The sequence below is a fragment of the Temnothorax americanus genome, unplaced genomic scaffold (genome assembly GCF_048541705.1).
Source record: "Temnothorax americanus isolate GAGA-0224 unplaced genomic scaffold, ASM4854170v1 Scaffold70, whole genome shotgun sequence".
Lineage (NCBI taxonomy): Eukaryota > Metazoa > Arthropoda > Insecta > Hymenoptera > Formicidae > Temnothorax > Temnothorax americanus.
The window spans coordinates 437,760-465,209 of NW_027509793.1; the positions used below are offsets into that span (position 1 = coordinate 437,760).

At 43.4% G+C, this 27,450-nt stretch overlaps 1 protein-coding gene across 5 annotated transcripts in view; it reads left to right on the forward strand.

The window, feature by feature from the left end:
• Positions 1 to 10,377, forward strand: part of LOC143906421 (uncharacterized) — a 100,596-nt gene extending 90,219 nt beyond the window's left edge. For all 5 annotated transcript variants that reach the window (XM_077422511.1, XM_077422513.1, XM_077422512.1 and 2 more), the window contains 2 exons: positions 5,637 to 5,789; positions 8,372 to 10,377. In XM_077422511.1, coding sequence (XP_077278637.1) covers positions 5,637 to 5,789; positions 8,372 to 9,391 — 1,173 coding nt within the window. In that variant the 3' untranslated portion in view covers positions 9,392 to 10,377. The remainder of the gene's footprint in view (positions 1 to 5,636; positions 5,790 to 8,371) is intronic.
• Positions 10,378 to 27,450: the final 17,073 nt, after the last annotated feature.

Genomic DNA, 27,450 nt, shown 5'->3' on the forward strand with positions numbered 1-27,450 from the left:
TTGTATCGCAAATACATACATATATACACACACACACGTATACGCATATGTATGAAAATTGCGCCAATCGCGCGCTCTTCGCCTCCGCGAGAGCGTTCGATATACTTGTAAATTATTCCTATGCTCGGCGGCTCGTGTTACCAAAGAAGCCGTGGCCGCGTTGGAGAAGTTCGAAATTGCTTCGGAACGATTTCGGCGAATGGATTCGATATGCCTCGGTTCAAAACGATATCTCCGCCCCAATATCAAAAAATCTCTCTCTAATATCTCTGTTTAGATTATTGCGTCGACAAAATATTCCAATAAAGCATATCAAGGGGTGTCTCCTAAACATCCTTATGTGTCAAAGTAACCACCAGTGTCATTCATAATGAATAACGAAGTCCTTGGCATTTTTAATCGAAAATCGCTGATTTAAATCCGATTTTGTTTTCTGGATTTTGCTGCACTTTTCATTAGTTTTGTTTTTATATCATATTGCATTACAACTTTCCATTATGTTACACATAAATACTTTTCCATACAATATATTCAAAAGATTTATTTGAAATGCGGCTATTATGCCTTCGAAAGTTTTATAGGTTTATTTGAGAATCTCCTTATTTCTTCACAACATGGGATAGTCGGAGCAATTTGAATTTCTGCAATTGTGAGAAAAAAAGAAGATATGTCTCTGGGCGTTCGTATATGTAATTTAATTCAATCGTTAATCGAAAATTCCACAATCACCGCGACACAATGGTCGGAGAAATGCTGTAATAAACCCGATTCTGCTTCCGGCGAAAAAAGCGACTGCTCGACAGAACCACTATGTCTCATCGCGCATCTCTTTGTTCCGTCTTCCCGCTTCCGAATACTTTTTCTCCTTGGATATCGAGTATGACTTCGGTGTTGAGTCGGAGCTTTTCTTCGCGCGGATCTCCATTCTTCGTTAACACGGTCGTCCCTTGTGTTCTCTCTCTCTTCTTCTCCTTCTCTCTCCCTCTCTCGCATTGTCTTTCTCTCCTATTCTCTCATTCCTCTACTCCGGCGCTGGCATCCCGCGGCACTCAACAGGGGCCGGTCGTTTATCTAAATGGCTACTGGGTGGCCCGGCCGACCGTGTCCCGTCCCAACAAACCAAAACTAACCCAATCACACGCCTCCCGGGCTCCGACGTGCCGAAGAAACGACCCCGAGGAGAGCTGATATCCTAAGCTCGGTGATTGTCGTGCCAGCAAAACTGCGCCAGAATTTCTCGGTACTACGGTCAGGCCTGTGCCCGTCTGCCCGTCTGCCCGCCTGCCCGCCTCGGGTCGTCGTATCGCCATTCTCGTTATCATCGTCGCTTGCCGGGTGTAATGGAGGTAATCCGACCTCGTTGAGAGAATATTTAACGGTCGGTCCCCCTGCCCGCGCGCTCGCACACGAACGATGCCGTGCTACTTTCCCGTCGCTTCCTAGTATCGTTGTTATGCAACGTTACGACGCCACTTCGGTACTGTTTCAATAGCCAGGGCTAGCGCAGCGGTCGTCCTCGACTCATTGATACGCGCTTTCCGAGCGCGAGACCGTGCTCGCGCAGATTATGTTTTACAGTCGCCGGCGACGACCGCGGTTACACGCGACTTCGCAGATACTGTGGAATTGTCGTTTATAAGTAACAAGTACCGGAGTAGTCGTACCGGAGACACTTCTAAGCTGGATGTATCGTCAAAAGAGACGACACATATTGTCGTGAAAATCATCGCGCTCATTTTATAGATCCCCTGTCATCGTGATCGTGCAATATAGGCCACAATAAGACTATATGTGATTATATCGCACTAACGCAATAAGAAAAAAAAATGGTTCGAGGAACATTATAGCTATATAGATTATACGGATTGTGTGAATGTCAATTAATACTAAATATATACTATAATATTTATTTAAACATATCGCAATTACTGCTCGCGAACAGCGCATTAGTTGGTGAAAACTTCGCGCACATCGCGGGAGTCCCAGTCGTTTAGATAGCTCGCCGATATCTCGCGAGAGCGGAAATATTCGAAAGTGCTAGCCCGCGCCGGTGATGATTACCGTTCCGAGCTCTCCTCCCTCGGCGCTTCTTTTCTTCTCATCGCGCGAGAGTGCCCCGCCTGTTATCTACGCCGGAAGAGGAAGCGATTCGCGCGGACCACCCGGTACGTGACTTCTCCCCGTTCGCGCGCGATTCGCGGCGCGGCGTCCCGACGCTGAGCGGTACTGAGTACTGAGCGGTGCGCGCGATTCCCTCGTGAATTTTTTTAATCCGCTTCGCCGGTCGCCGTGTCGCGCTGTTTTCTCCCCTCGGCATTGCGCTGCGGCAGCAACGTTCGGGTTCGTTTAAAATGCAAACTCGTTCGTGGTCCGCGGGGGCTTTAAAAACAGCCTCCATACCTATCTGGATTTTCGTTTCGCCGTGCCGCCGCGCGTCTTGGTCCCGCCGGGGTCTTACGCGCCTCATATAGGGATTTATGGCAGCGCTGACGCGTTTCTATTCTGGACCGTCTCGTCGCGTCGAAAAACATCGTCTCTTGACGCGTTCAGTTCTTTCTTCACCGTATCACTCGTACTTAGCAATATTTTTTTCGGCGAATCGCTCGATTAAAAAGAGCGGCTATAAGCAATTGATTGAAATTATTCCACATCGATTGACACATTTTTTAAATCATGGACACATGTACATTTATTTAAACTAATCAATTTTTTTCATTTTTCTTTGGCTTACGTAAATTTATAACTTTTATGTAGTTTTTTTGGAGTGGCAGGCTGTGAAAAACATTAGATTTCAAGATTAAATTATAGTAAATATAGCTTTCATATTGCTTCTGATAATCTTATTACTATATAAAATAAAGAAAAATTGTTCCTTGAAATTATCTGTTTATTAGCAAATTATTTATGCAGCTTAAAGATTTTCCTATTAGAAGTTGCTTTTTTGTATGCGAGCGTAGAATAAATTTGTTGTCTCAGACGTTTTACATTTTGCAAAATATGTCACGCGGTTTTTCTTCTGAAATTCTCATTTTCCAGATAAAAGAAATCGTATTGCTTCTTTCAAAATTTGTTTTTCTTAAGAATAAACGATTCTTTCAGATGTTGGATTTATATAATGTGTGTCGCGTTTTTTATCCATAATTCTTTTTCAATAATTGCACCTGTAAGAAGATTTTAGCCCGTATCGCAATTGCTGCTTGATTAGCACCTCACGATCCTGAACGTGATTTTCGCATCGCAAAAAAGACTCGGGATCGAATGGTCACATTTAGCGCCGAGCGTTAGAGGTGAATGCGGGTTATTTTCCCCTCGCGCCTTTATCTCGAAAGAGAGGCAGGCGAAAGTGAGATCGGGTTCTCGGCTTTCCTGGTAATTTGACAGAGCGATAAACCCAGTCCTACGCTCCTTTGACCGGGAGGATGTTGATTCAATAGCCACTGATGCATTAGATGACCGTCTAATCATTGACGCAGATGTATACGTTGTGAGTAAAGGTGAGGGCGAGACGCGCTTAATTAGCTTGGCCGTGTAACGCGGAGCTGACACTGAGGGCAGCTCGGATAAAGGGCTAAATTTATCCCCGATAGTTCTTTGAGCCCCTTTGGTTGGGGCACTTATCGTATGCGTGCACGCACTTCCGCGTTTTAATCCTCTGACGCGGTGCTCGGTGTCTACCGCATTTAAAAGTTCTATATATAATAATAATAAAAATATAAAAGAGTATCTAAAGGGGTACGATAAGACAATTATCAGCGCATCAAAGTTCTTTTATATTCCAAAGATATGGAAGACTTAATAATTTTGAGATAGAGCGTTCTTTCTAAATGATGATAAAAATTACCGACATCCTTTTCTCTTTTAAAAAGGGCATGTCATCGATACTCGAATCTATCGAAATATTGTCGCTTTTCCGCGATGCCGATTGGTTTTCTTGTTGCGCTTACTTCATGGCATATTTTGACAGTTGTGTGGTTAATAGTGTAATAGTAACAGTGAAATATTAAAAATAAATAGCGTCTGTGATGTCTAACGCCATAAATAATAGGGTAAAGATACGATTTTGAATAAAAGATGCATTCAATTTAAAACTATACTTTATGCGATGACATTTCGTGTCTATCTTCGATTCGCCTTCCGTACCGCGCGACCATTTCTGTGAGAAATATCGCATTACGCATATTTGCCAATAAAACGATTTCCCGTTCGACTCTGATTAACGAACGTGTAAATAAATGTTCGCATTCGTATATTCGTAAACGTACACGCGGGAGCATTAATGCCGATTGGTTTTCTATTAATCTATTTTTATTCTGTCTTTATCGAGGCGTAGATTTGGGGCGGTTAAATAAAGTTTTTCCCCCAACAATTGAAAATCGTTTGAATTGCTCCATTAATGTCGTGCTTATTTTCGAAGGAGGCAATTTGAGAGCGGTAACTATTAATTCGAGCACGAGGGCGATTTTTCCTTCGAAGGACGGCTTGCGAATGATCGGATAGGCGTCGCTATTGTTATCTCGCTTGACCACAGCCACTTAAGCTCGCGCGTTAAACTCCACGAGTTCAACTTTACCCTTCAACAGGTGTTTAGGGAAATACAATAATGTCGCGCATGCGCGCCGAACTTCTTGAGGTCGCAAAGTTCGCTGGAACAATCTGACCGCGACCATGCCCGCGGGCGATGCCGGTACTTAGGACGAGATTAATTAAGATTACGCAGGACGCGCCGCGGTTCTCAACCCCCGGCCCGGACAGGGACAAGTAAATTTCGCGCGGTTGATGAGGAATTCCGTTAATGCATGCGAGATGGGAAACGGCGGGGCTTGATTAGGAAGATGCGTTGTGAGATTAGGTCCAAGATCTTCTTGTCTTAATCAGTCTGAGCGAAATCCTAATTCGGGGAATGGATTTCATTTTTTATAAAAATGTATTATTAAATAGCTTCTCATAATATCGTGAAGTACTTACCTACGTATGATGGAGTAAAAACGAAACTGTCGAGAAAAATTTTTCTTTGCAATCACAATTGGCTAAAATACTTCCCAACCTATTTTCTTTTATGATATAATATAGAACGTAGATAGCAAATTATATTGACTTAATACATTTGACCTCGTTTTTTTTGCAGTTTTACTAAAATTTCAGAGTTAAAATCGCCAAAATTGTGATATTATAATTAGAATTTTTTAAAAATAACGAGTGAAGACTATTTTATCGAAAGCAGGTAATGTTATCTAGGAAAATTCGCTTGCCAGTAGTCGGTAAAGTAGACTGTCAGGGTAATGTCGGTAACAGTTGGTGAACCAAACACACGTTTGCCGATTGAGAAAGCTGAAGGGAAGTTCCAAGTTACCTTTTAGTCAATATAGGTGGCGTCTGAATATAGTATAGTTCTTGAAAAGCTGTTAATTAATTATTATATATATTTGTGTGTAACACAACTTTTTATTAAATATTGAATCGCTTATATATATATTATATTCATTTTCTTTAAGACTGTAAGAGAATAGAAACTGCGAAACATAAAATCGTATCTTACCATTCTTTTATCCATATAACATTTCATTTTTATTATATTTGCACACACTGATGAATTAAACATGTTTCTCACCATTTCTTGTATTTAATTCTGTTCACAGGCGTTAAATGGTGCGGAAGGTACGGTCCCACCAGGAAGAGTGTACAAGAAAGTCGCAATTGTGGAGAATTTCTTTGACATCATCCACGCCGTTCACGTTGATCTCGAAGGACGTCCTGGGAAGCATGCCGGTCAGAAGCGCACCTACAGAACGGTAAGTCGCAATCGTAATTTTAAATTTTGATAATTTAAAGATAATTTAAAAAAATTATATTTACTTTCACAAATGTTTTGTTGGAAACATATAGACATATTAACATATAAAAGAAGCGTTTGTTTTATCGGTTTAGATTTAGAAATTTAAAATGTCGCATATATAAGTTGAAAAAATACAATTCTATATTTAAAGAACGTAAGTTGAAGTGACTTGTCTTCAATTGTCAAGGCCCAATTGCTCATCTCCGCGTGCAAACAATATCCCCTCAGCATCCGACTCCTTGGTTCAAGGCTCGGCACTAACTGTCGAGTATCCGTCGATCCGCGAAGTGATCGAATTCAGAATTCGGGCGTTATCGGTAAAACGGTGAATTTCTGCATGGTTGCCCGCGACACGCGATATTTACCGTTCCCGAAGGAAGGCATCGAGGCGTTCAAGCGTCGAACATTCGATACCACACGTCATCTCACATGTTCCGGCGCATTCGCGTAAACCTCTCTCTTGGGTATCATATCTATTCTCTCGCTCTCTCTCTCTCTCTCTCTCTCTCTCTCTCTCTCTCTCTCTCTCTCTCTCTCTCTCTCTCTCTCTCTCTCTCTCTCTCTCTCTCTATCTCTCTCTCTCTTTCTCTCTCTCCTCTCTCTCTTTCTGTTTTGCACCCTCAGCACGTGGTCTCTTTCTACCCTTCATCGTCGGCCCCTGCGACCACCCTCCCACTCTTCGGCCTTCTATCCTCTTCTCTCTCTCTCCCTCTCTCTTTCTCTCTCTCGCACGCCGCGATCTGCTTGTGATTCAAAACCTCAGGACACTTGTTGCATTGCCTGCTTACTCACACACTCGAGCATTTGCGCGACGGTGGAACTGTTTTACGTTCAAGTCGGCGTTAGGCGGCGGGATTCATCGGCTCCAGAGAGGAGAGTCCGCGTTATGTCACGGTGCCGCGTTGCGCAACGCGATACCACCAACACACGTGTAAGGGATGGTGGATTTCGAGTTGACGCTGTTACGTCGCAAGGGTTGCAGAATTGACCGATCCGGTCACAATCCTTTGACGACTCGCGCTTTTAACGCGCATCCGGATCAGCATGTTACGTGTTACAACGCGTACAATTTGCCGTTCCAAGTTAATCGGAAGTCGATCTCCTCGTAATCGAGCGAGAATTATCGTCCAAAACTTCTAGAATTCTGTTCAGAATTCCGCTGAAAGCCGTGCGGTTGCAACTGTATTCGAGAACTATTCATATCGATTTATATTTATTGTAAAACTTTTTAAATTTAGAAGAGTAAAAAATGAAGACGAAATATGAAAGACTGTCATGTATCACGAGAAGCTAAATGTAGACTTTGTTTATTTAATCTACAATATTCTGTCGTTATATTTAAATATTCAATACAATATTTTATCCAATACAAAATTCGATACATTTGTTAGATAAACGCGAGCCGCTGTTCCTTCAGAAATGTCATATTATATTATTACTATCGAGAAATATTCTAGTTATCTTATAATTTATTTCCGTGTTGCAATTATTCTAATGCAATCCCGTTGTGCTTTCACAAATCCGAACCGAAATATTGACGATTTTTAACAAGTCGATTTAAAGTACAATGTATTGTCTCGGCGGATTTTTACTTGAGAAACACATCTTTTTTTTTCGCGTTCCTTGTTCCCTCTGAGTTCGTTACAAGGTTTCGAGTAAATCTTATCGAATTACTACTCCTTCTCCCGTAGAACTCGTGCAGTTATACGCACACGTACACATCAACCTCCGTCGGCTTTCTCGGGTTCTCACGGAGGCTGCCATCCTCCTTGATTAAGTTATGCCGCCCCCTCCCCCTCAACTTCCTTAGAGAGAAACGTTTCCTATTAAGAGGTGGGGGAACATCCCTCCGGCTGAACACCTTCTCTCGCAGAAGGCATTAAAGTTCCGTTATACTGCTCATGAATTTTCCCCAGTGGGCGTCGCGCGTAAAACGGCGCCACGTGACAGCGATACGTTCGCCCGGAGTGCGAGAAGGGCAATTCGCGCGCGCATTAACGCGTCGATTGACAATGGTGGTTGCCTATTATTACTGCACGAACGTGCACTTGGATGCGACGCCTTGGCCGGGTGGAATTGGTTAATTGCCCGACCGAACGGTGCTTCTGCCTGAATATACGTCGCAGCGCAATGTTCGAGATGTGGAGAACGAAGATCTGATCGATACACCCTATCTCGATAGATCTTTGCTGATATTTCTTGTCGGATGCTGTCGTATTCTTAGCATGAAACATAGTTTAGTGTTAACAAGTTTTATTCCATTATCACCTACAATTATCATAAAATACTGTATGAAATATTTTTCTGTAGGAGAGAGGTTTTCCTGACTTTATCTATGAGTTATAACTCATAGAAACTGGACATATTTTTATCCTGTTCAATTTTTTTACAATAAAGTTAAAATAATAGCGTGATATATAGTATTAAAATCTTAATAAATGACAGAGGGTACAATAGACGGAGATTTCCAAGTATAATATTTAAGATCGAAATATGAATAATTTAAAGAAAGCGGTCCTCTCTTTTACTCTGTTACAGATTACAGAGACATACGCATTTCTACCCCGAGAAGCGGTAACGCGATTTCTACTGGGTTGCACGGAATGCCAACGGCGTCCGCGGACGCCTAGTCCGACGAACTTATCTAATCAGTCGCAATCCGTACAGTCAGCGACGCTGGGGTCGACGACAACAACTTCGCTGAGTCCGAATCCTGGTAGCGCTGCTCTCGCGACCTCCTCGTCGTCGACGACGACGTCTTCGTCGGTGCAAAGTGGCTCTAAGCGCAATGGCGGCCAACACGCGTCGTCGGAGGGTAAGAACTTGCACAACTACAGGCACCAAAAGCAGCACAAGACCGGCGGTGGTAGTAGCGCCGCCACGGACTCGAAACTCGACAAAGACAAAGACGAGAAGTACAATCCGCTGAGTATCACGAACCTATTGAAGAAGGAGCCGGCGAATGGTGGTTATCTCGCGAATTCGGACACTTTGCCGGAATCGAGGAGAACGCCGGAGTCGGACCGGGCGAGCTCGAAGAGCTCGGCGTCGTCAAAGAAAAAACGGATGCTGCCGGAAGGACGGACACCCTCCCCGCAACCCGGCCAACCGTTGCCGAGGCCCTGGAGCCCCGGACTGGATCCCAAGAACACGCCCATCGATTACAGCTTACCTATCACCACCTCGTACCTGAAGCATCAGCAGAGACTGCTCCAGGAGAAGAACAAGGTGGCCGCCGCCCTCGCGCAAAGGGAATCCGAAATAACGGAATCGAAAACCGCTTCACCCGTCGCGACGCCGCTCATCGAGGAGACCGAGAGCGCCGAGAGGGAGAGGTTCTCACCGGCTACCGGCCTGATCGACACGAACCTTAATCTACTGGCAACCATCCAACATCTGCATTGTCAAGTGATGCTGGCGCTCACTGAGCGACTGAGACCGTCGGCGTCGTTCACGCCGAGCTCTTTAGTTCTACCATCGACGTCGCCCAATGTTCTCACGGGCACGATGATGATGGGCACGGAAGTATCGGTCCAGACAGGAGAGAATCATTCGTGAATTAATCAGTATGAGGAGAAGATGGGTAGACTAATTTTCCTCGGAGGTGCGTAAAAAGCAATGATTATCAAGAAGCGAAAAAAAAACTAGTATTTCCCTAAGCAGAATTATAACTCGCGTCGATAATACTGCCTGTAAGTCTCGCATATATCGAGATGTTAATTCGTTCTAGACAAGCGTCGGTGATAAAAAGATTAAGTCCCGGTCAGACAACGGAAGTCTGTATTTACCAAAAAGACACGCGTTAAAATTCGACCGCCCTATTTGCGTTTCTGTCGTAGTCACGCGGCTGCACGAGGCTTCGCGTACGAAATGTCAATCGCGGTCGCTCTTCATCTTTAATTCGTTTTTAAATACGTATCCGTTTGACGCGCGCGATTGCGAACACAGCAACGGCTGCTCGCCGTTGTCCTCCTCCCCTCTCCGTCTTTGGTCGCGAGGCGAAATGACAGATAAACACAATTACATATTGAACCGGACGGGATCGATTATTGTCGTCGTGCTCGTGTCATACATTTCATCCGATCGGGCTGACCGGCCTGACGTTTTACTTGCGTTCGACGTCGGTCGGCGCCCGATATAGATGACGGGCCAAGCGAGCGGAATAATTTCCCAAGTCTGTCTGAAATACGGGTCGATGTGTCAGGGATTCGTGCGGCGCTTTCTATGTCCGATATTTAGAGATCCGTTACGTGTGGAGAGAGAGGATCGTGATCCGGCTGCCGCGCCGTCGGACTCGGTTCCGAATCGATCCATTCCAGGCAGGGCAAGAGCGACAGTCCGCGCGGCGACACCGCGAAGGTCCTGAATATTCAACGAGCCAGCAAGATAGGGACGGAGTCGGAAGGGAGAAAGAGAGAGACGGAGAAGGAGATCCGATTCGCTTTCGAGTGTTATCCGATGAATCTGACAACATTCAGCGTCGTTGCCGACCTGACGAATTGTCTTTCATCTTTTAAGGCGCGCGGCGATTCGCTCCGACTAATTATAGTGATCCAAAATGGACGACTGACGCTTTAGATGAATGATGGACTCTTAGAATTTTACGGCTTGTTTTAATCGGGAATATCCTGGCGCTAATAATTTTTGTATTACAAATCATAAAAACAGATTGCGCGAATTAAGCTATCGCCGCTATCGGAGTGGTAAATAAGTAATGCGACATAATCTGTCGATACCGTTTAATCTTTCAGAGGACGAGCTTTCTTTTAACAGAATTTTATTTAAGGTCCATTGAAGGAAAAGAGAGAATATTTTTCCGTGGGGAACATGCTTGTGTGTCGAGAGATAAGGAAACGCGTTTCGTCATTTTTGTAAACGATGATAATGCCCTTGCAATCTCGGATCTGAATTAATGTCGGTTAATGCGCGATCGAGTAGCGTTTCATTGACGAGGAAAGGACCGGTTGCATCTAGCCGGCATCTCGTTCTACCTTGTAATCGTAATAATGTTATCGCGTGTAATTACACAATGAGAGGGTATCCGAGGCGAGTCTGAGCGCGCGATTCGTCTCGTCTCGTCTTGTCGCGTTTCGCCGAACCGGTCGAGATCCGGGTATTATCCACGGGCCGCAAACTTCCCTTTACGTTGTACTAATTATCGTATTATTGCCATTATCAACGCTTTTTAACAATACTGCGTCGTGACCGTCTGATAGAACACGTTATTTCAGACGAACAACTGAATTCGTATTTCATATCAATCTTGAATTAAAAAATGAACATTATCACTATAGGGTTATACTGATTATTAGTATAACCTTCTCTCTCATTTATTTTATTTAAAAAATCTTCGTGGTCTTTTCTAATTTTCCATCTAGAAATAGTTAAATGATGTTTCATATTTATATATCGTTCCTTTAAAATGAATATTAACACGATATTAATCTAATGCGATTGAGATTTACTCAGAAAAATATAAATAAATGCTTGGTTTATTTTGTTTTACAAAAATTACTTGACCGATTTATACATGGCTTCGTGAAATAACTTGTTCACTTAGCGATCGCCGGGTCCGATATCGATTATACATACCAAAGGCAGCATCACTTCGAGCTCTCGTCTTTGAGAGCGACTCTCGTCTTCGTAGAGCAAACCGCAGGTAAGACGAATTGGTTGCAGTTAGAAATCGATTGTTTCTCGCATCGAGACCACGGCGACGGTCCTCGTGCGGCGAAACCCGTTTCGTGTCTGATTGTGTACGTAGCCTAGCCCCCTCCTCCGTGTATAATATTACTCGAGGTAGTCGTCTTTCGTGTATAATATATAGCGCGTCGTTAGCCGGTGAGGAAAAGTGGGCTACACCGATAAATAGGCCTTAAGATGTGCTTGCAGAAAAAAAAGATGTTTGTACTAGAAGTTCGATAATTGTCGTGAAAGTAGACGAGGGTTAAGAACCCTTGAGAGTGTCGTCGCATCGGACGTATTATATACAGATATATATGTATACACACACACATATGTATACATATATATACTATATACACACATACACATGTATGTATGTGTATAATATATATATTATTTTGTACATAATCGTTGTATCATAGTGCGTATAGTCTATACCAAGTAAGAGCGCGCGATTATATTATTACTGACAGCGATCATTCTTTTGTCACGGTTATCATTATTATTATTGTAATAATCATGGATGACTATTATTTTTACTACCACTGTTCTTATTGCTCTCTTATCATTATTTTATTATTATTATTAATTATTATTACATGAGTATATTACATTACTGTATTAATATTATTATATTTAAATTGTGCGCGCGGAACAGACGGAAAAATATATGAAATTGAAATACTCGAGAATATTGCATATGTAACTTACACCGTATCCAAAAAAGGTGCATCCTTCTCAGTCTTCCTCTGATGTATTTCAATTTTCAAGCTCCCTTCTCGCTTCTCTACTTTTCCTACACTGTCTTATATATAATTAGTATTATCGCTCAAGTTGGCTGGATACACTGTTCTGAGAAAGGAAAGGAAAGAAACATGTAAGAATTGACGATTGTTCATTTTTGACAGCCTTGCATCATGTCGCAACAACACGTTGCATGCGATCGCAGGATATTCCTACAGGATATAATGAATATATTACATATAGAATGTAAGGAAGGACTGCAGGGGATTCAACTATGTCTCGCCCCATTGCGACTATCGCATTATACGAACGTAAGTATCGAGTTTATTTGTATGCAATCGACATTTCGAAATGCCCGAAAAGCTTTGAGATCGATCGATGGATATGTACAATACATCAAAGATGAACGGTCGATCTTGCACTCCACGCGCGCACAACGAACGCAATTGACACCTCACTCTCCTACCTCTTCCTTCTCCACCTCCTGCAGTGGTAGTAGATAGAAGCACAGTCGCTTCGGCGTCTGACGTACTTTAATATCGCGAACAAAGAGGACGAAATGATCGTGTTGCCTTTAACAAAGGAGAGGGAAGGTAGCGTCGACGACTCACCTGCTTTCTCTCTCTCTCTCTCTCTCTCTCTCTCTCTCTCTCTCTCTCTCTCTCTCTCTCTCTCTCTCTCTCCCCCCCCCCCTTACTCTCACCGTGGAGCGAGGATCGTTTCTCGGAGAGGAGGCACCATAGGTAATGCAGTCTTTACTCATCCGGCTGTTGCCAACGTTGTAGCGACCTCGTTCCATCAACTTCTACGCGTTCCCCCTAGCTAGCTATCTCTTTCGTTTCCTCTTTCTCTTCTCTCCTCTCGCTTTCTCTTTCCCTCTCGTTCGTTGTCTCTCTCTCTCTCTCTTTCCCTCGTAGCCCTCAGCCCTCAGGAAAACTCAACCTCCTACCCTCAGTTCCAATAAGGCTGCCGCTTCCACCTCGTTTCCACCTCCTACTCTCCCTCTGCCACCCTGCTCTGCTTTTCACCCTCTGCTTCCCTCACGTGCTCACTCCCCCGACTCTGTCTCTCTTTTCTTCTCTCTCTGTCTCTTTCTCTCTATTTCTCTCTATCTTCTTCCTTTCTGCGCACCCTCAAGCAACCCTCCGTCGTACCCTAAAGCCTCGCTTCCACGGGAGAGCCAAGCCTCTCTCGCGCTCTCTTCGCCACAGCATTGTTGCTATCGATTCGGACTTGGAAACGTGTTTTTCTTCGGATATTTCGTGGCCACCGCTGGTTACGACCGCTGCCGCTCGACCGGATAACGAGGATTCTAGGAAGGCGGGTGTATGTCCAACCCTCGGTTTCACCTTTTTTTCACGTCTCTTTCTATATCTCTCCGAGTTTCAACGTTACCACCTTCGCCGTTATATTTCCCGCGCTTAAATGCGGCGCGCCTTTTGCGCCCGCGATAAATATTTGATTTTACGTGCGAATTTCGTGCATTCGTTTCTCTATGTTTTTGCTTTCCCCGTAGCCTGTTTACTTTATCTCTACCACATTGTTTGCTATATTTACGTAAATATAAATTTTGTAATCGACAGAACATGATGCAGATCCAAATCGAATTCATAACAATGAAATTTATATAAACGATTTTTGAAACTGCTTTTTAATCATTGCAAATAATGTACTGTTTATTGAACATGCGATATTCATAACGAGCAAGTTAACGCGAGTTGTTTATTTAAAAACATTTTTTCCAAATTCCTCTCTTTTTCTCGTTAAATTTACTTTTTATGTCTTAGGTCTTTCAATTATGAAAATGATATAAATTCAAATATATATCCTGAGGTATGTATACATGCATATGCACGTACATACATATAATATATCTAAAAAATGTTGTGAATATTTTTGGAATTGCAGTCCTTGTTTCTCGTCGCGTCGCGCAAATTGCTTTTATTACTTTATCGATTTTCGGTTATTTTGCTCGCGGTGTTCCACCTTTATACCGGAGCGCTAGTCGTGATCTGTCAATTCGATACCGATAAGTCCGCCAGCGGAGTTTGACGCGATGAGAAACTCCCATTAGACTCGATGGCCGTAAACTGCGTTCCCTCAGAGATAGACTCGAATCACTTTCGTCGTCTTTGTTACGCCAAGATGTTCGCCGGCTTGGCTTCGATTGTTTCGTAAAAGCTATTGAGGAACCCGTGCCACTTTACGAAGCTGGACACGTTGTAAATAGACAACCGGGCTGGCCCGACGCGCGGCGAAATAAGGAAATCACACGAGAGATTTCAATGAACGTTACGATATTAAGCTGCACGTTCTAATGCCAACTGTATTTGCGTGACGTCCTCTCGCGCACCTTTTATCAAATGTTTGAGCTTGCATCCAGAACAGTTTAAACGCTTAAACATTTACTGAATTTTTCTTTTATTTGCAAATAGAGCTTAAGTATCGCGTTTATAAATGCAGGAAAACACGCGATACATATTTCTCATACTTATACCATAGCATTTAAAAATGTCGCAGTATTATTTCGTGTGTAAAAAAACATAGCACTTTTATAAGGATATATGTGCTCCATATCGTCGTTATTTAAAAATCACATTTTTTCAGTTGAGATTTTGTATTGATACATCGTAGATATACACGTATTACTTTTATATAAGATTCTGCGTTAATTTAGTCCACTAATTAATTGATTGAGGCCGGGCCATCGTCGGCCACCTTGAATTGTGATCGAGCGACGTCGAAGAACGTCGGAGATTTCAACGATCGGCCATACTTTGGCCGGTGCGCGCGTAGGTACGTGCAATCCGTCGATGCGTCGCGAAGAGTGCCATTGTCTCGCGATATATTCGTCGTTCATCGTTCATCGCGCTCCCATAATTCTCGTTTCCGATGGACCATCCGATTAAGGCACGTTCCCCGCGCGGTCCCCCGCGACCCGTAGTGGCGATATTACTGGGGGCTTAACTCGATCGAACGGCGATTTAACATTTCACCCTCGCTGGCTTGCGCGACGTATGTGACGTCCATTGTCCTTCGGGGATTCCGATTAAAAAAGAGAAAAGAAATGTTTTCACGAACGAATAGTGGCGAGAGTTGGAATTTGGCGAGCGATTTTGAATTGACTGAACGTAAGGTAAGTGATGACATTGTGTTATTGCATTAGCTCTTTGATTTCTGTGATGCAATAGTAAATCTTGATAGTCTCTATAATTATAAGTCAAAAATAATTTTTCTTTTCTTTAATTTCTGTATGGAGGATTATCTGTTAGTCATTGAAAACCCTTTCTCATTAAAAATATAATTATAAGAAATATTTCTCAATTTAATGCCGATAATTATACGATACAATTTACTTAAGAAATATATATTTATATGACAATTAAAGACAATTCGCTGTCTTTGATTCGATATTTTGAATGAGAGGTAAGAGAAATGTATATGCTGCGATCAATATCTTTGTCTTCTAACTTTCTGAAATATCGCAATGCTGTTTTCGTGAATTTGCGAAGAACATTGCCATCGTGTCGATATTGATCGCAGCTACGTCTATTTTAAACAAATAGAATTGTATCGTATGGTCATTTGCAAGTTTAAAGCTTCCGTTCGGCACTTTTCCACCGCATCTCTTTTAGCACACGATAATTTAAATTCAAGTTATTTAAGCTATAATTTAAGCTATTGTCATTTTTTATATTATATATAACATATGATCAAGAAGTTTCACAAAGAACGTGAAAGGCAAAGTAATTTATGATATTTTACGTCGCAAGAATGTATAATATTTAAAATACACAAAATTCAACATCATATTACAACTGATATAATAATTAGAAATCTTTTACTTCCATACCATTTTGGAAGTACAATCGCAGCATATACATTGAATATTCACAGAATAAGCCAGCGTGAGATCCGAAATTTGGCGAAATCGTTGCGTGGTCGGCAAAGCTGGCGGAAGCGCGAAGGGCTGAAAATGGGCTGAGGATTCGGATGGCTCGTCAACGGCACTGTCGGCTATTGCAATTCATATCGCGAGTCGTGCGGGAAGATCTCTTATTTTCTCGTTGTATCCGGACGAAACCTACCTATATCCTGGAGCGTCTACCCTGAGTTCCGAGCCACTAACCCCGCGTACCCTCGTAACAGCGGCGACGGCAGTCCTCTCCGTGTTCTCTCGACGTCCGACTCCGGCGGTTCTATCCTCCATGGAGGGGGAGGAGGAGGAGGAGGAGGAAGAGGAGGATGAGGATGAGGATAGTGCGCCGAGCTCTAGAATGTAAGGGATGATTTTGGAGATAGCTCGAGGGTCGCTCCGGTACGTAGGAGTTGTAGGTTGGCAGACGGGGTGACGCGCGGGGATAGGAACGGTTGGGTCGAGACGAGTGGTATAGGAGAGAGCTGCCACGGTTAGAGAGGACAGAGAGAAGGCAGAGGGCGAGGGCGAGATGGAGGAGAGAGGTCGGGAGGATACCGGGGGAGTAGTATGGAGAGTGGTGTGGGTTTGCGAAACGGGGGCTGCGATTGGGATGCCTCCGCGCGCGCGGAACCGGGGGAAATGGTTTGAAGCTCGTGGAGGCGAGTGCGGCGGGGGGAGGGGGGGGGCGACGGGGATGGAGGTGAGTCTGTGGAGTCTCAGGAGGGTGAGTTTGGCGCCGAGGTGTCGGCCTTTCTCTCCGGTGCTGCATGCGTGTGTGGGTTTCCCTGTATGTGTACCCGCGCGCTCACGCGCGCGAGAATTCTCGTAGCTGCGCGCGCGGGTGACTGGCTTGCTCAAATTTAAATAAATGATCCGCAGATGCACGCGGTGCGCTGCGTTACGCGACAACATTGATCTAGGCGATCGCCTTGCGGTTCGGGTAATTGGCATTCGCGACCGACAATGAGCGGGCCGATAGCAGGCGATATCGATCGGCGCCAATGAGCGCGATGTAGGTTACGGGATATAGCGGACAGACGTGTACACGTAGTAGGCGGCAGGTAGATACAGCTGGCGAGGAAGTTTATTGGGATTTAAGGAGATCAAACCGGGAAACCTATTTCGTGCACCTTTCGACCTTTTGGTCTACGACTTTGTTTGTTACTCTTTAACGGGACGCGCGAATCGAGGGAAAGGCAAGCGGGCATTTGTTAGCATAATTTTTAACAATATATATATAATTGAGATATATTCTTGACAACGATATAATTTAGATTCACGAAATTAACATACGTAAAAAAACATATGTAAAAATATTACATCAAGTTTACTTAAATACACGTAGGTAGATAGATACATTAAATTATATCCCCAAGTAAGTCATTTATTCATTTTGTTAAAAATTGGTATTTCAAATTTCTGTGATATATAAAAATTAAGAGAAAGTTTTATTGAACAATTTGTATAACGGTTTATATTTCACAAGTATGCGGGCACGATAAAAGTTCTTAACAAAAAGCGACAGTTTTCGTTAAGAATAATGTTTCAATCTTGTAAATTTTCCGGCAGCGACAAGAAACTCATGAATATATTACAGGACAAATAACAAGATGCGCTTTACAGATAGACTTCCAATCGTATTTTGTAAATGTCACCCGGACTGTCTCTGCCGCGCGCGGACGTGATTAAAAAGTATCGGGAAAATATCGGACAAATCGGGTTAATACAAATTTTCTACCTTTGACATCTGCCTTACGACTTTGTCGCGACGGTTTCCCTCGGGCTACTTTGCTCAGTTATGTCTGCGTTATTTCCTGCGTTAAATTCAACGACAGTCTACGGTGGAGATTTCGTTAGTTTCGTTTTCCAAAGGAGACAATTTTTTTTCGTGTTTTTTGATTCCATCCGTGATCGACAGCTTCCTCCGGAGCAGTCGCGCGTCCGACAAAATACGTTGGAATATTCTATGCGACAAGGTTCTTTAAAAGAGGATAATACTGACGAGCTATTTTCACTTGTTACTTGAGGAAATTTAGTAAGCGTTTTAATTTTAAAACTACTTGAAAACGTGATGGATAACAAGTTTTTTTTTATAATAACTTTAGAATTTATTTTTCAGAAATAGAGCTTTATTATGAAAACCTTTAACATTGAAACTTGTTTGCTAAAATATTGGTTGTCTGTCCGTCGAAAAAAAACTCATCAACACTTGTATATTTATTACTATAGATATGTCTTTTCAATTCCTCCCCTCTTTCCCTCTTTTTTTCTCAAATATATTTTTGGCTATTAAAAATTATGTCTGCAATAACTCTTGTGTCAAATTTTCGGAGTGATTAAAATCATAGATCTTCATAGTAAGAATAGAATCTTGCCGTTATTTGGATTATTTCAGTTGCGTCTCGGTCTTTCAGTAAGTCACGTTAAATAAACCGCGAACGCAAAATAAGCCGTTGTCTAAAAACAGGTATCTATTTTCTTCTCATCACTGCACCGGCGAAGACGGCGCAGTTGTACGGCGATAGTGCTGATTACCGGGAGACACTCGAAATATACGAAAGCGCGTGGCCGTCGTTGAAATCGGTTTAACGTTTACCGCCATTAATGTCGTTTCGAACAATGCAACGACGGAAAAGGCAGTCACGAACGTCGAGATAAAGGGGTCAGAGCGCGGCAAGAAAGGGAGTAGATGGCAGAGGGAGGTAGAGATGGAGGTAGCGGTTGGAGGAGAGGGAGATTGAAACGGGGTTACTAATTCTCGAATAATGAAGGGATGAATCGCCGACCCCTCGCACACTTTACGAAAGGGAACGCCAGGGGGAGAGAGAGCTCCGCGCGTCGCGCATTGTTGGCGCTTTATTTTCTTCCTCGACCGCATGTTACGCATTATTAGCCGAAACAATGTCACTGGAACAATTAGTCTTTTTCGCGTCTCTATCCAACGAAGACTATCAAACCCCTTTTTCGAGAGATCGAATTTGTAATCGCACGCCTTGATTTTCTAAACATTTAGTATTTTTTTCATTTCCTTGTCTAAAGATAGCGATTTCTTGTTGAAGAAGCAATTCTATACTCTTCAAAATAATGTAGAAGAAACAATTTTAAGTACCACGCTAAAATACAGCACTCCGTTTTTCTTTATATTTTCACAAAAAATGTTTTTTCAATATCTAGTAATTTAAAGATCATTTAACAATATCGAAAATATTAGCTTCCAAATCGATAGAAGAACATATGAACGAAAATTATCGTAACGGGATCTGAATATTCTAGTACTATCAATACGCTTTCACGGGCGCGTATTTATACTATTTATATATAGGCGGCAAAAACACTGCGCGACGTCATCGGAGGATGGGCGTTCAAACAAACGAGTTGCTCTTTCCTCAGGACAAGTGGATTCCGCAAGGCGGTGTTTGCGCGTCGTTTTATTCTTCTTTCGTCTCTACAGCGGACTCGTTCTTTCTCTCGCGACACCCACTTATATTGTTATGTAATTTATCTTAGCCACCCCCGGCGCGAAGGAATGCGCGCCCTTCGGGACATTAGCGGCACCGTCGGAGGGGTGTCCTTACTTTTCACTCTCGCTAATTTCGCGCCGCGAGAAGCGACCCGATCGGGTTTACAGGGCGACGCACAATTTCGCACTCTCCCGTTTGACAAACGCGCCAGCTTATCCGAAACTTTGGCACCCCGCGAAAGTTGCGTTCGAGAGGAGGGAAAGAGACGGATAGCGAGAAACGAGCGCGCGACGCGAGGCCGCGTATCAATACTCTCCGATGGGAGAGATTAATTGAAATCGCAGCGGGAATCGCGCAAGCCGCAGCTGAAAAAACCAATCCATTAAGAAATGAGCGTTTCCCCTGTTGCTCCTCGCTCGTCATTTATTTAGAAGTGTTTGAAGTAAACAGAATTTGTTAAAAGAATATCACTCATATCTATATGTTTGTACTTTATTATTAATATCTTTCAGTTGTAGAGAGATAATTTTCCTATCTGTTTATTCCATTGATTTTAGGACTCTCGATGGACGAAAGAAAAATGTTTAATTTCAAGCATTTATCTTTTCTAAAATTGAATAATTATATAAAGACAAGATAGGTTATAAAAAAGCAAAAACTTATTATTCTTGGTGCGGAATAAAGAGATTTCAAGGCGGCAATAACTGCGTATCCATATTCATAAAGGCTAAAAGGTGCTTACACACGTAAAAAGGTTAAAAACACGCTTAATACCGCTACTTATACTGTCTCCTCCACGAAGAAACCATATTTAAGAACCGAAGCCATATTTTTATCCACTGACGCGCACATGTCGACTTCGCATAAATGGTAGATGATTTCATGTTGAAAGCAAACCGCTGTCAGGCACCGGACATAAAAAAAACCATCACAATCGGTATCATATATGTACTGACAGGTGTACGATTTCGGCGTGCTAAGATAACGAAAAAATCATCACAAAAACTATTTAATAACTATTAATTAAATTTGCTATCTCTTATACGCGCTATCTCTTATAATAAGAAATGCACTAATCAAACATTTATTAAATATTTAAGAATAGAATCTTTACTAATTGAAATACCATTTAACTATTAGTCTTTCATTAAACGAAAGAGAGAGATGATGATGAATCGCTATTTATTAGGCGCTCCGGGATTTCTCCCCTCAAGCGCATATACAAAAGAAATAGAATACAAAATGATTAAAATCATAACAATAACAAAAAATGAGTATATCTATAACGAGAGAAAAAAAAATAGAGAAAAAGAGGGATAAAAAAAATAACAAAATAAAAAAATCGCTATTACTGTACTTGTGGCTGTGTGTTAAGAAGATATTTAAATAAGTCGCACTTGAAATTCCCCTTCGTGGGGGCATTAAGCAGGTCTTGTGGTAAGCTGTTCCATAGTTCGGCCGCGAAACTAATAAACGATTTTTTATATAGTTCCGTCCTACATTGAGGAAGGGACAACGACTTCGGGTGAGATCTTGTATCGCGCACTGCCTTGTCGCCCTTGTAAGTAAAAGCTTGGTACAATGATGTTGGTTTCTTAGAATGAAGGATGGAGTAAGTTAAGTTACCGACAAAATATAGTCGTCTCTGGTGTACCTTTAGCCACTTGAGTTCCTCAAAATAAGGCGTGATATGTTCGTCCCGTTTAGCCTGACAAACAAATCTAACACAGGTATTTAAGGCTCGTTGCAAGCGCGTATTGTGTTCTCTTGTAATGTCAGTGAAAGTTGCGCAACAGTAATCAAAAAGAGGCATGATCAAAGTGCAAACTAACCTTGCACGTAACAGAGGCGGCATAAGATGCTTGCACAACTTAAGCTGGTGTATTGAGGCGTTCACTCTGGAAACAGTTTTTGATACCTGTTCTTTCCAAGAGAGTGTATTTGAGATGGTGACCCCCAGGTATAATACCGACTCTACATACGGTATTATGGTGTCGTCGACAACGATATGATGCAGATCATCTAATGGGAGACCATTAAGATAACGGGCTGTGCCCATGATCATTGCAGTGGTTTTACTTGGATTTAGAGATAGTCTATTCTCCGTCGCCCAGGCTACTATGTTGGAAATGTCCTGATTCACTTTTTGCACAGCCTCAGCCAGGTACTTCAATTCCGTATGGAAGTAAATGCATAGGTCGTCAGCGTAGAAATTGTATTTACAGTATCTCAAAACTTTGCTAAAACCACACAGATATAAAATGAACAATAAGGGTCCAAGTACAGAGCCTTGGGGGACTCCAGTAGTCGTTGTCCTCTCTGTCGACGTCGCACGCGAGACGGGGTCGCGAACCACCTGCCTTCGATCGCAGAGATAGGAGCACATCCAGCGCAGTGCCGAACATGAAAAGCCAAGGCTCCTTAGTTTTTCAATCAATAAATAATGATTTACGTTGTCGAAAGCTTTGGAAAAATCGAAGAAGATTGCGATGGTGACTCTTCTAGCGTCAGCGGCCCGTTTCACGTCTTCAAGAATTCTAATCAGCGCGGTTTGCGTAGAGTGGTCCTTTCTGTAGGCTGCTTGATGAGGATCCAGCAAATCATGGTCGTCCAGATAGGCCTTAATTTGTTCGGCCACAATGTGTTCGAGAGCCTTAGAGACGGTACACAAAATGGAGATTGGCCTGTAATCCTTTAATTGCAATGGACTTTTGACCTTTGGTAAGGGCTGTATTATGGCACTTTTCCATAAGATAGGATAGGCTCCATAAGTTAGACTGAAGTTGAATATATGTGTGACCGTTGAAAGAATACATGGCAAAGCTCTTGAGAGAAGTTTCATTGACAGTCCATCCGCACCGACTGCGTCCGACTTGATTCGTGTGATCGCCTTGAGCACTTCCCAGGGCTCGATGTTGCCCAGATAGAACTTGGAGTCATTGTATGTTTCCTCACCCAAGTAGAAAGCTGTGGTATTTTGCACATCCCTATTAGTCCCCGCCGTACCATAAGTGAAAAAGTCCACCAGTTCTTCTGTGGAAAAAAGCAATTTCATTTTTGAGGATTTGTTTTTGATTAATCCTAGATGTTTGAGCCTGTTCCAAATAATATTAGGTTCCCTTAAATCTTGAAAAGCATCCTGGTAATAATTACATTTGGCCTTGCGTACTAGCGATTGAACCTGATTACGTAAGTGCTTGTAGTTGTCGTAGTTTGTGTCACTTTTGCATCGTTTCCACTTTCTCCTAGCCATATTTCTCTCCTTCATTTTGTTCTTGATATCGTTGGTCAGCCAAGGAGCAGGCAAGTGCCTAGGATAGACATTGCGCAGTGGTGCATGCTTATCGAAGCATTCTAAAAGGTAGTCGTTCAGGATGCTAACCTTGCTGTCTATGTCTTCCGCGGTGAATACTGAACTCCAGTCATATTCCGCCAGTTCGTTCCAGAAAGTTTCAGGATTGAATGAGCGAAAATCCCTAGCTGTAATGTGACGCCGCTGAAGACGCTCGACTTTCACTTTGTACGCAATGTCAACCAGGTCATGGGCAGACAAATAACACGCCTCCTGCTGCCCATACGTAACTAATTTGTCAAGATCGTCAATAATGCATAAATCTAACCACGTAGATGATGTACGCGTGTGATGTGTGGGCCCATATGGTACAAGATGGAAACGCATCGCATCCACCAATGAACGGATCTGCTCCGCGTCGAAAGTCCGCGTGTTGAGGTCCGCGTTGAAATCTCCAAAAACGACAGCGTGCCTGTACAGTGCCGATAATTCGGAAAAATCATTGAAGAATTCCTCAATGTAGCCACAGTGCGGTGGCCTGTACACCACGGCCAGTAGAATCTTGGAGTTCCCGTCCATAGAAATTTCAGCTATCAAATATTCTGGTTTGCGACAGTAATTTTCCTCGGATTGTCTTAATATCCTGGGAAAGGGAATAGAGAGAGAGAGAGAGAGAGATATCAGAGAAGCTATTAAATAATTAAGTTATTAAATAATTGGAACATTTTTAAAATAAGTATTCTTTGAATCGCCAATTTTCAGAATTAGGTCATCGAATTATACATTCCCGCTCGTTTAACGAAATCAGCATTGATGAAAATTTTAGAATTCTGCATTCCGTTAGTGTTAAAAATGAAGATAAGATATATAAGTAAAGCGTAGATGAAGCGTGATATGTTTTATTAAATCGTCAAATTGGCTAGATAATGATATTATTGCATTCATTGCACACATTTCGTCAGAATAGCAACGCATTTTTTTGCATATTTGCAAAATAGGCGAAAGTTAACCGTATATACGGCAAAGTGACACGACGGAATGGCCGCGCGAGTAAGAAGCTTTAGAACTTTTGCGGTTCGACCGCCAACTGTACCTTTGTTGTTGATTCTAGGCCGGTGTGTGCGTGTGTGTGTGTGTTTGTGCGCGATACCAAAGTGTTGAAACTCCTCTCGCTATCGTTTCCGCGCATTTCGCGAAGAGAGCCTCTCTCGGAAAAAGTCCGACTGTTTGCATGTGCGTATGTAAGAGCGCACCCTCCGACGTGGCGTCTAATTTCAGTTCCTTCAAGGGAGAGAAGGAAGTTCCGTTGAGGCGCGGACTTCGAAATGCACCGTGCGTTTTTCAACAGGGTATTCATCTTTCTTTCGTATCTTCCCTATACCACGGCCAAGCCAATCCCCTTCGTACCCACGTGTCATTCACTCGGCTTTTCGCCATTTCACACGGAAAATAATATTAACGAACCTTTCCAGGGTCTTACTAAATGTAAGTTTCTCACGAGGTTTACGGTTGAAGTTGTGAGAATCAAAATGGTTGAGAATTAAGACGAGAGTGAAAGACAATACATAATTAGTTTTTCCAGTATTAACAAGAAAACAAGGAAATTGAGATCATTTCTAAAACGTAATATAGTGTCGTTACTACTTAACGTAATTTAGCACATAGCCCGGACTCTCTTCGCATTATATAGTAGTATTATATGGTGCTGCTATATTTTACTACACACACATATATATATCTATACATATATATATATATATATATATATATATATATATATATTTATTTATTTGTGTGTGATGTGTGTGTGTGTGTGTGTGTGTGTGTGTGTGTGTGTGTGTGTGTGTGTGTGCGCGCGCGTGCGCGTGAGAGATGCCACAAAGAAACACGAAATGTATAAGATAAAAGATCTCGCGGAATACGAGTGTCGAGATACGAATGCATTTGCCCGCTAAAATATCATCCGCTGGAGTCACTCAATAATAAGCAGCTAGTGATATTCATCCGTTACTTAACTTCCCGCGTAGCCGTCAGCGTAACAAAGCTAACCCTATCCGCGCAAAGCAACCCTATTCCCCTCGAGGATGCATCTCGCGACGTGCACCTGCGCTGAGGCTGCTATGCACGCCGGTAGCGGAGGGACGAGGATGAAAGGGGAGAGAGTGAAGATAAAGCAGAGTGCAAGACGCGGATGAAGCGCGGCAGCGAGAGAGAGTGCCGAGCGGCGAAGGGAAGAGAGCCAACAGGCGAGGAAGGAAAGACGGCGGCAGGATAGACAAATAGAGCGAGAACGAGATAGGGAACGTGCGGGCGTGCGAGAGGGAGACGGCGGAAGCTACTAGGGATGATGTTAGGGCGAGAGGGGGATCCGGAGAAAGATAGAGCTTCACGTAGCACTTTTCCTTGTATTACTTAGCCCAGGGTATAACCCACCGTGGCGTCGGTGGTGCCTATATCTCAGCCGAGGAAAACCACCCTCCGTGTGCGCGTATCTCTCTCTCCCTCCCTCCCTCCCGTCCCGGCCTTCCGACCCCCCGCGCCACGTTCGCCCCGTTCCATCGCACTCTCAATCCACCTTCTGGCAGCTCACTCTCCCGTCCCCCGACCCTCTAACCACCCCCCGCGCGCTCGTGCTCGCTCTCACCCTTCCCTCTTTGCTCCTCATCCCTCGCTTCGCTGTACCACCGCAGTCCCCGACATACTCTGTTCTCTCTACCCGCTTCCTCTCTCCCCCCCCGTCCGATCCCACCCACCTAAGACCCCCCTGACACCCACCCTACCCATCCCACTCTTCTCTCTACTCTATACCCATGCTCTACCGTTTCCACCCCCCGACAATCCCCCTCGCCGGTGCCTCCATCCGGCGCTCCGACTCAACCCAACGCCAACCACCCGCTGAAGGTGGGTGCGCCCTACTGGCGCCTGAATCATCCCGCCCGAGGCCGCATCGGGGGCGAAGGGATGGGACGGGGAGGGCAGAAGGGAGGGCGGGTGGCTGACTGAGCTAGGGTTTTGGCGGTAGAATGGTAGTAGTGGCGGCTGCTGCTGCTACTACTGCTGCTGCTGTCGGGCGAGAGTTGGCGAGGGGACGGGAGGGTGATTCGTTGGTTGGTTGGGTTGGCAGAGAAACAGGAGCGTGCGGGGAAGAGGCAGAGGAGAACGAGAGAGAATTCGAGCGCAAGGTACGTGCCCGTGGGGTTGAAAGGGGGCGTCAAGCCGCCGACGTTGTCGTCGTCGTCGTCGTCGTCGTCGCCGCCGTCATCGTCGTCGGGTACCGAAGCCTACAGACGAGGGAGAAACGAGGTGCCAGGAGGGATATAAGGCTTCACTAATTATTTTTTGTCGGTCGCTCGACGGGGGGGATGTGACTACCGGCAATGACTGAAATTAAATGAATGAGCACCCCGCCTGCGTCACGCTGGAAAAGAGGAGGGGGGAGGGGGGAATGATACGGTGGATGATGGGGGAACGGATAGCTTCTGGCGGGATTTCGCTACGAGGGTGGCGTACAGGGACGAAAGCCGACGTGGGAGCGGAGTATGTAGCGGGGGCGGTCGCGGACGAGGGAAAGGATTATGAACAGGCTGTTCATTTCTTTCTCAAGTGTGAAATTATTAAGGATGGCGCGCCCACGAGAACCCCGATTCCTTTTTCACCATCGTGTTATGTATCGCACATCACCGCGAGTACCGCGCGCGTGGGAATATCTCTTGTTTCGTCGTTATAATCCGTGTGCGCGCTTGCAACTGTCACGTTCGTGTTTATCATATGTAATATTGCACATGAAAAAAAAAGAGAAAAAAGAGAGAACACCATAAACAGTACTCTTTGTAAAAATTTGTTTTTATACATATACATTTGTTATTATTTCATTATATTTGTTATATATATTCATTATATTCGTTTTTATATATATATTCATTATATTTTTTAAGACATAATTGACTGCTACAATTACTTATCAATATACATCCAATGTCAAAAAATAAAAAAATTTACTTGTGACTTATCATCGAAGAGCATTGGAAATCAGTAGTTTTATTTTCATAACAGATGTGTAACATATTAAATTCAGTAAAAGTTTGAAGGAGAAAGTACGATATTTAATGAGATATTAAAAAATTTCGGGTAATTCATTATTTTACGATATCCAAGTGCAAATGTGATGCACTATATATAAATCGTTCCATATGAAGGATTAATTTATATGGGCGATTTTTCGAATTAATTTAATAGCTTTGGAACGCATTCTGCGAGATTTTATCTCGCTATTTTTAGTACCAAGATTTACATATTTTTACTAACCCTTCCTTAACAACGATATCGGTTGGTCGTTTCACGGTAGATCTTGACGCCAGAAGGGATAACTGAAAAAGAAAATGAACGAAGGGACAGAAAACTCGGAATCGGAGTCGATGTCGCAATGTTGCGAGTTGGGAGTAACGAGAGTCTCAAGTGGGAAAACTTCTTCGCGTTCGTGTCGAGAAATGGATATTATACCAAGGATTAAAGAGGT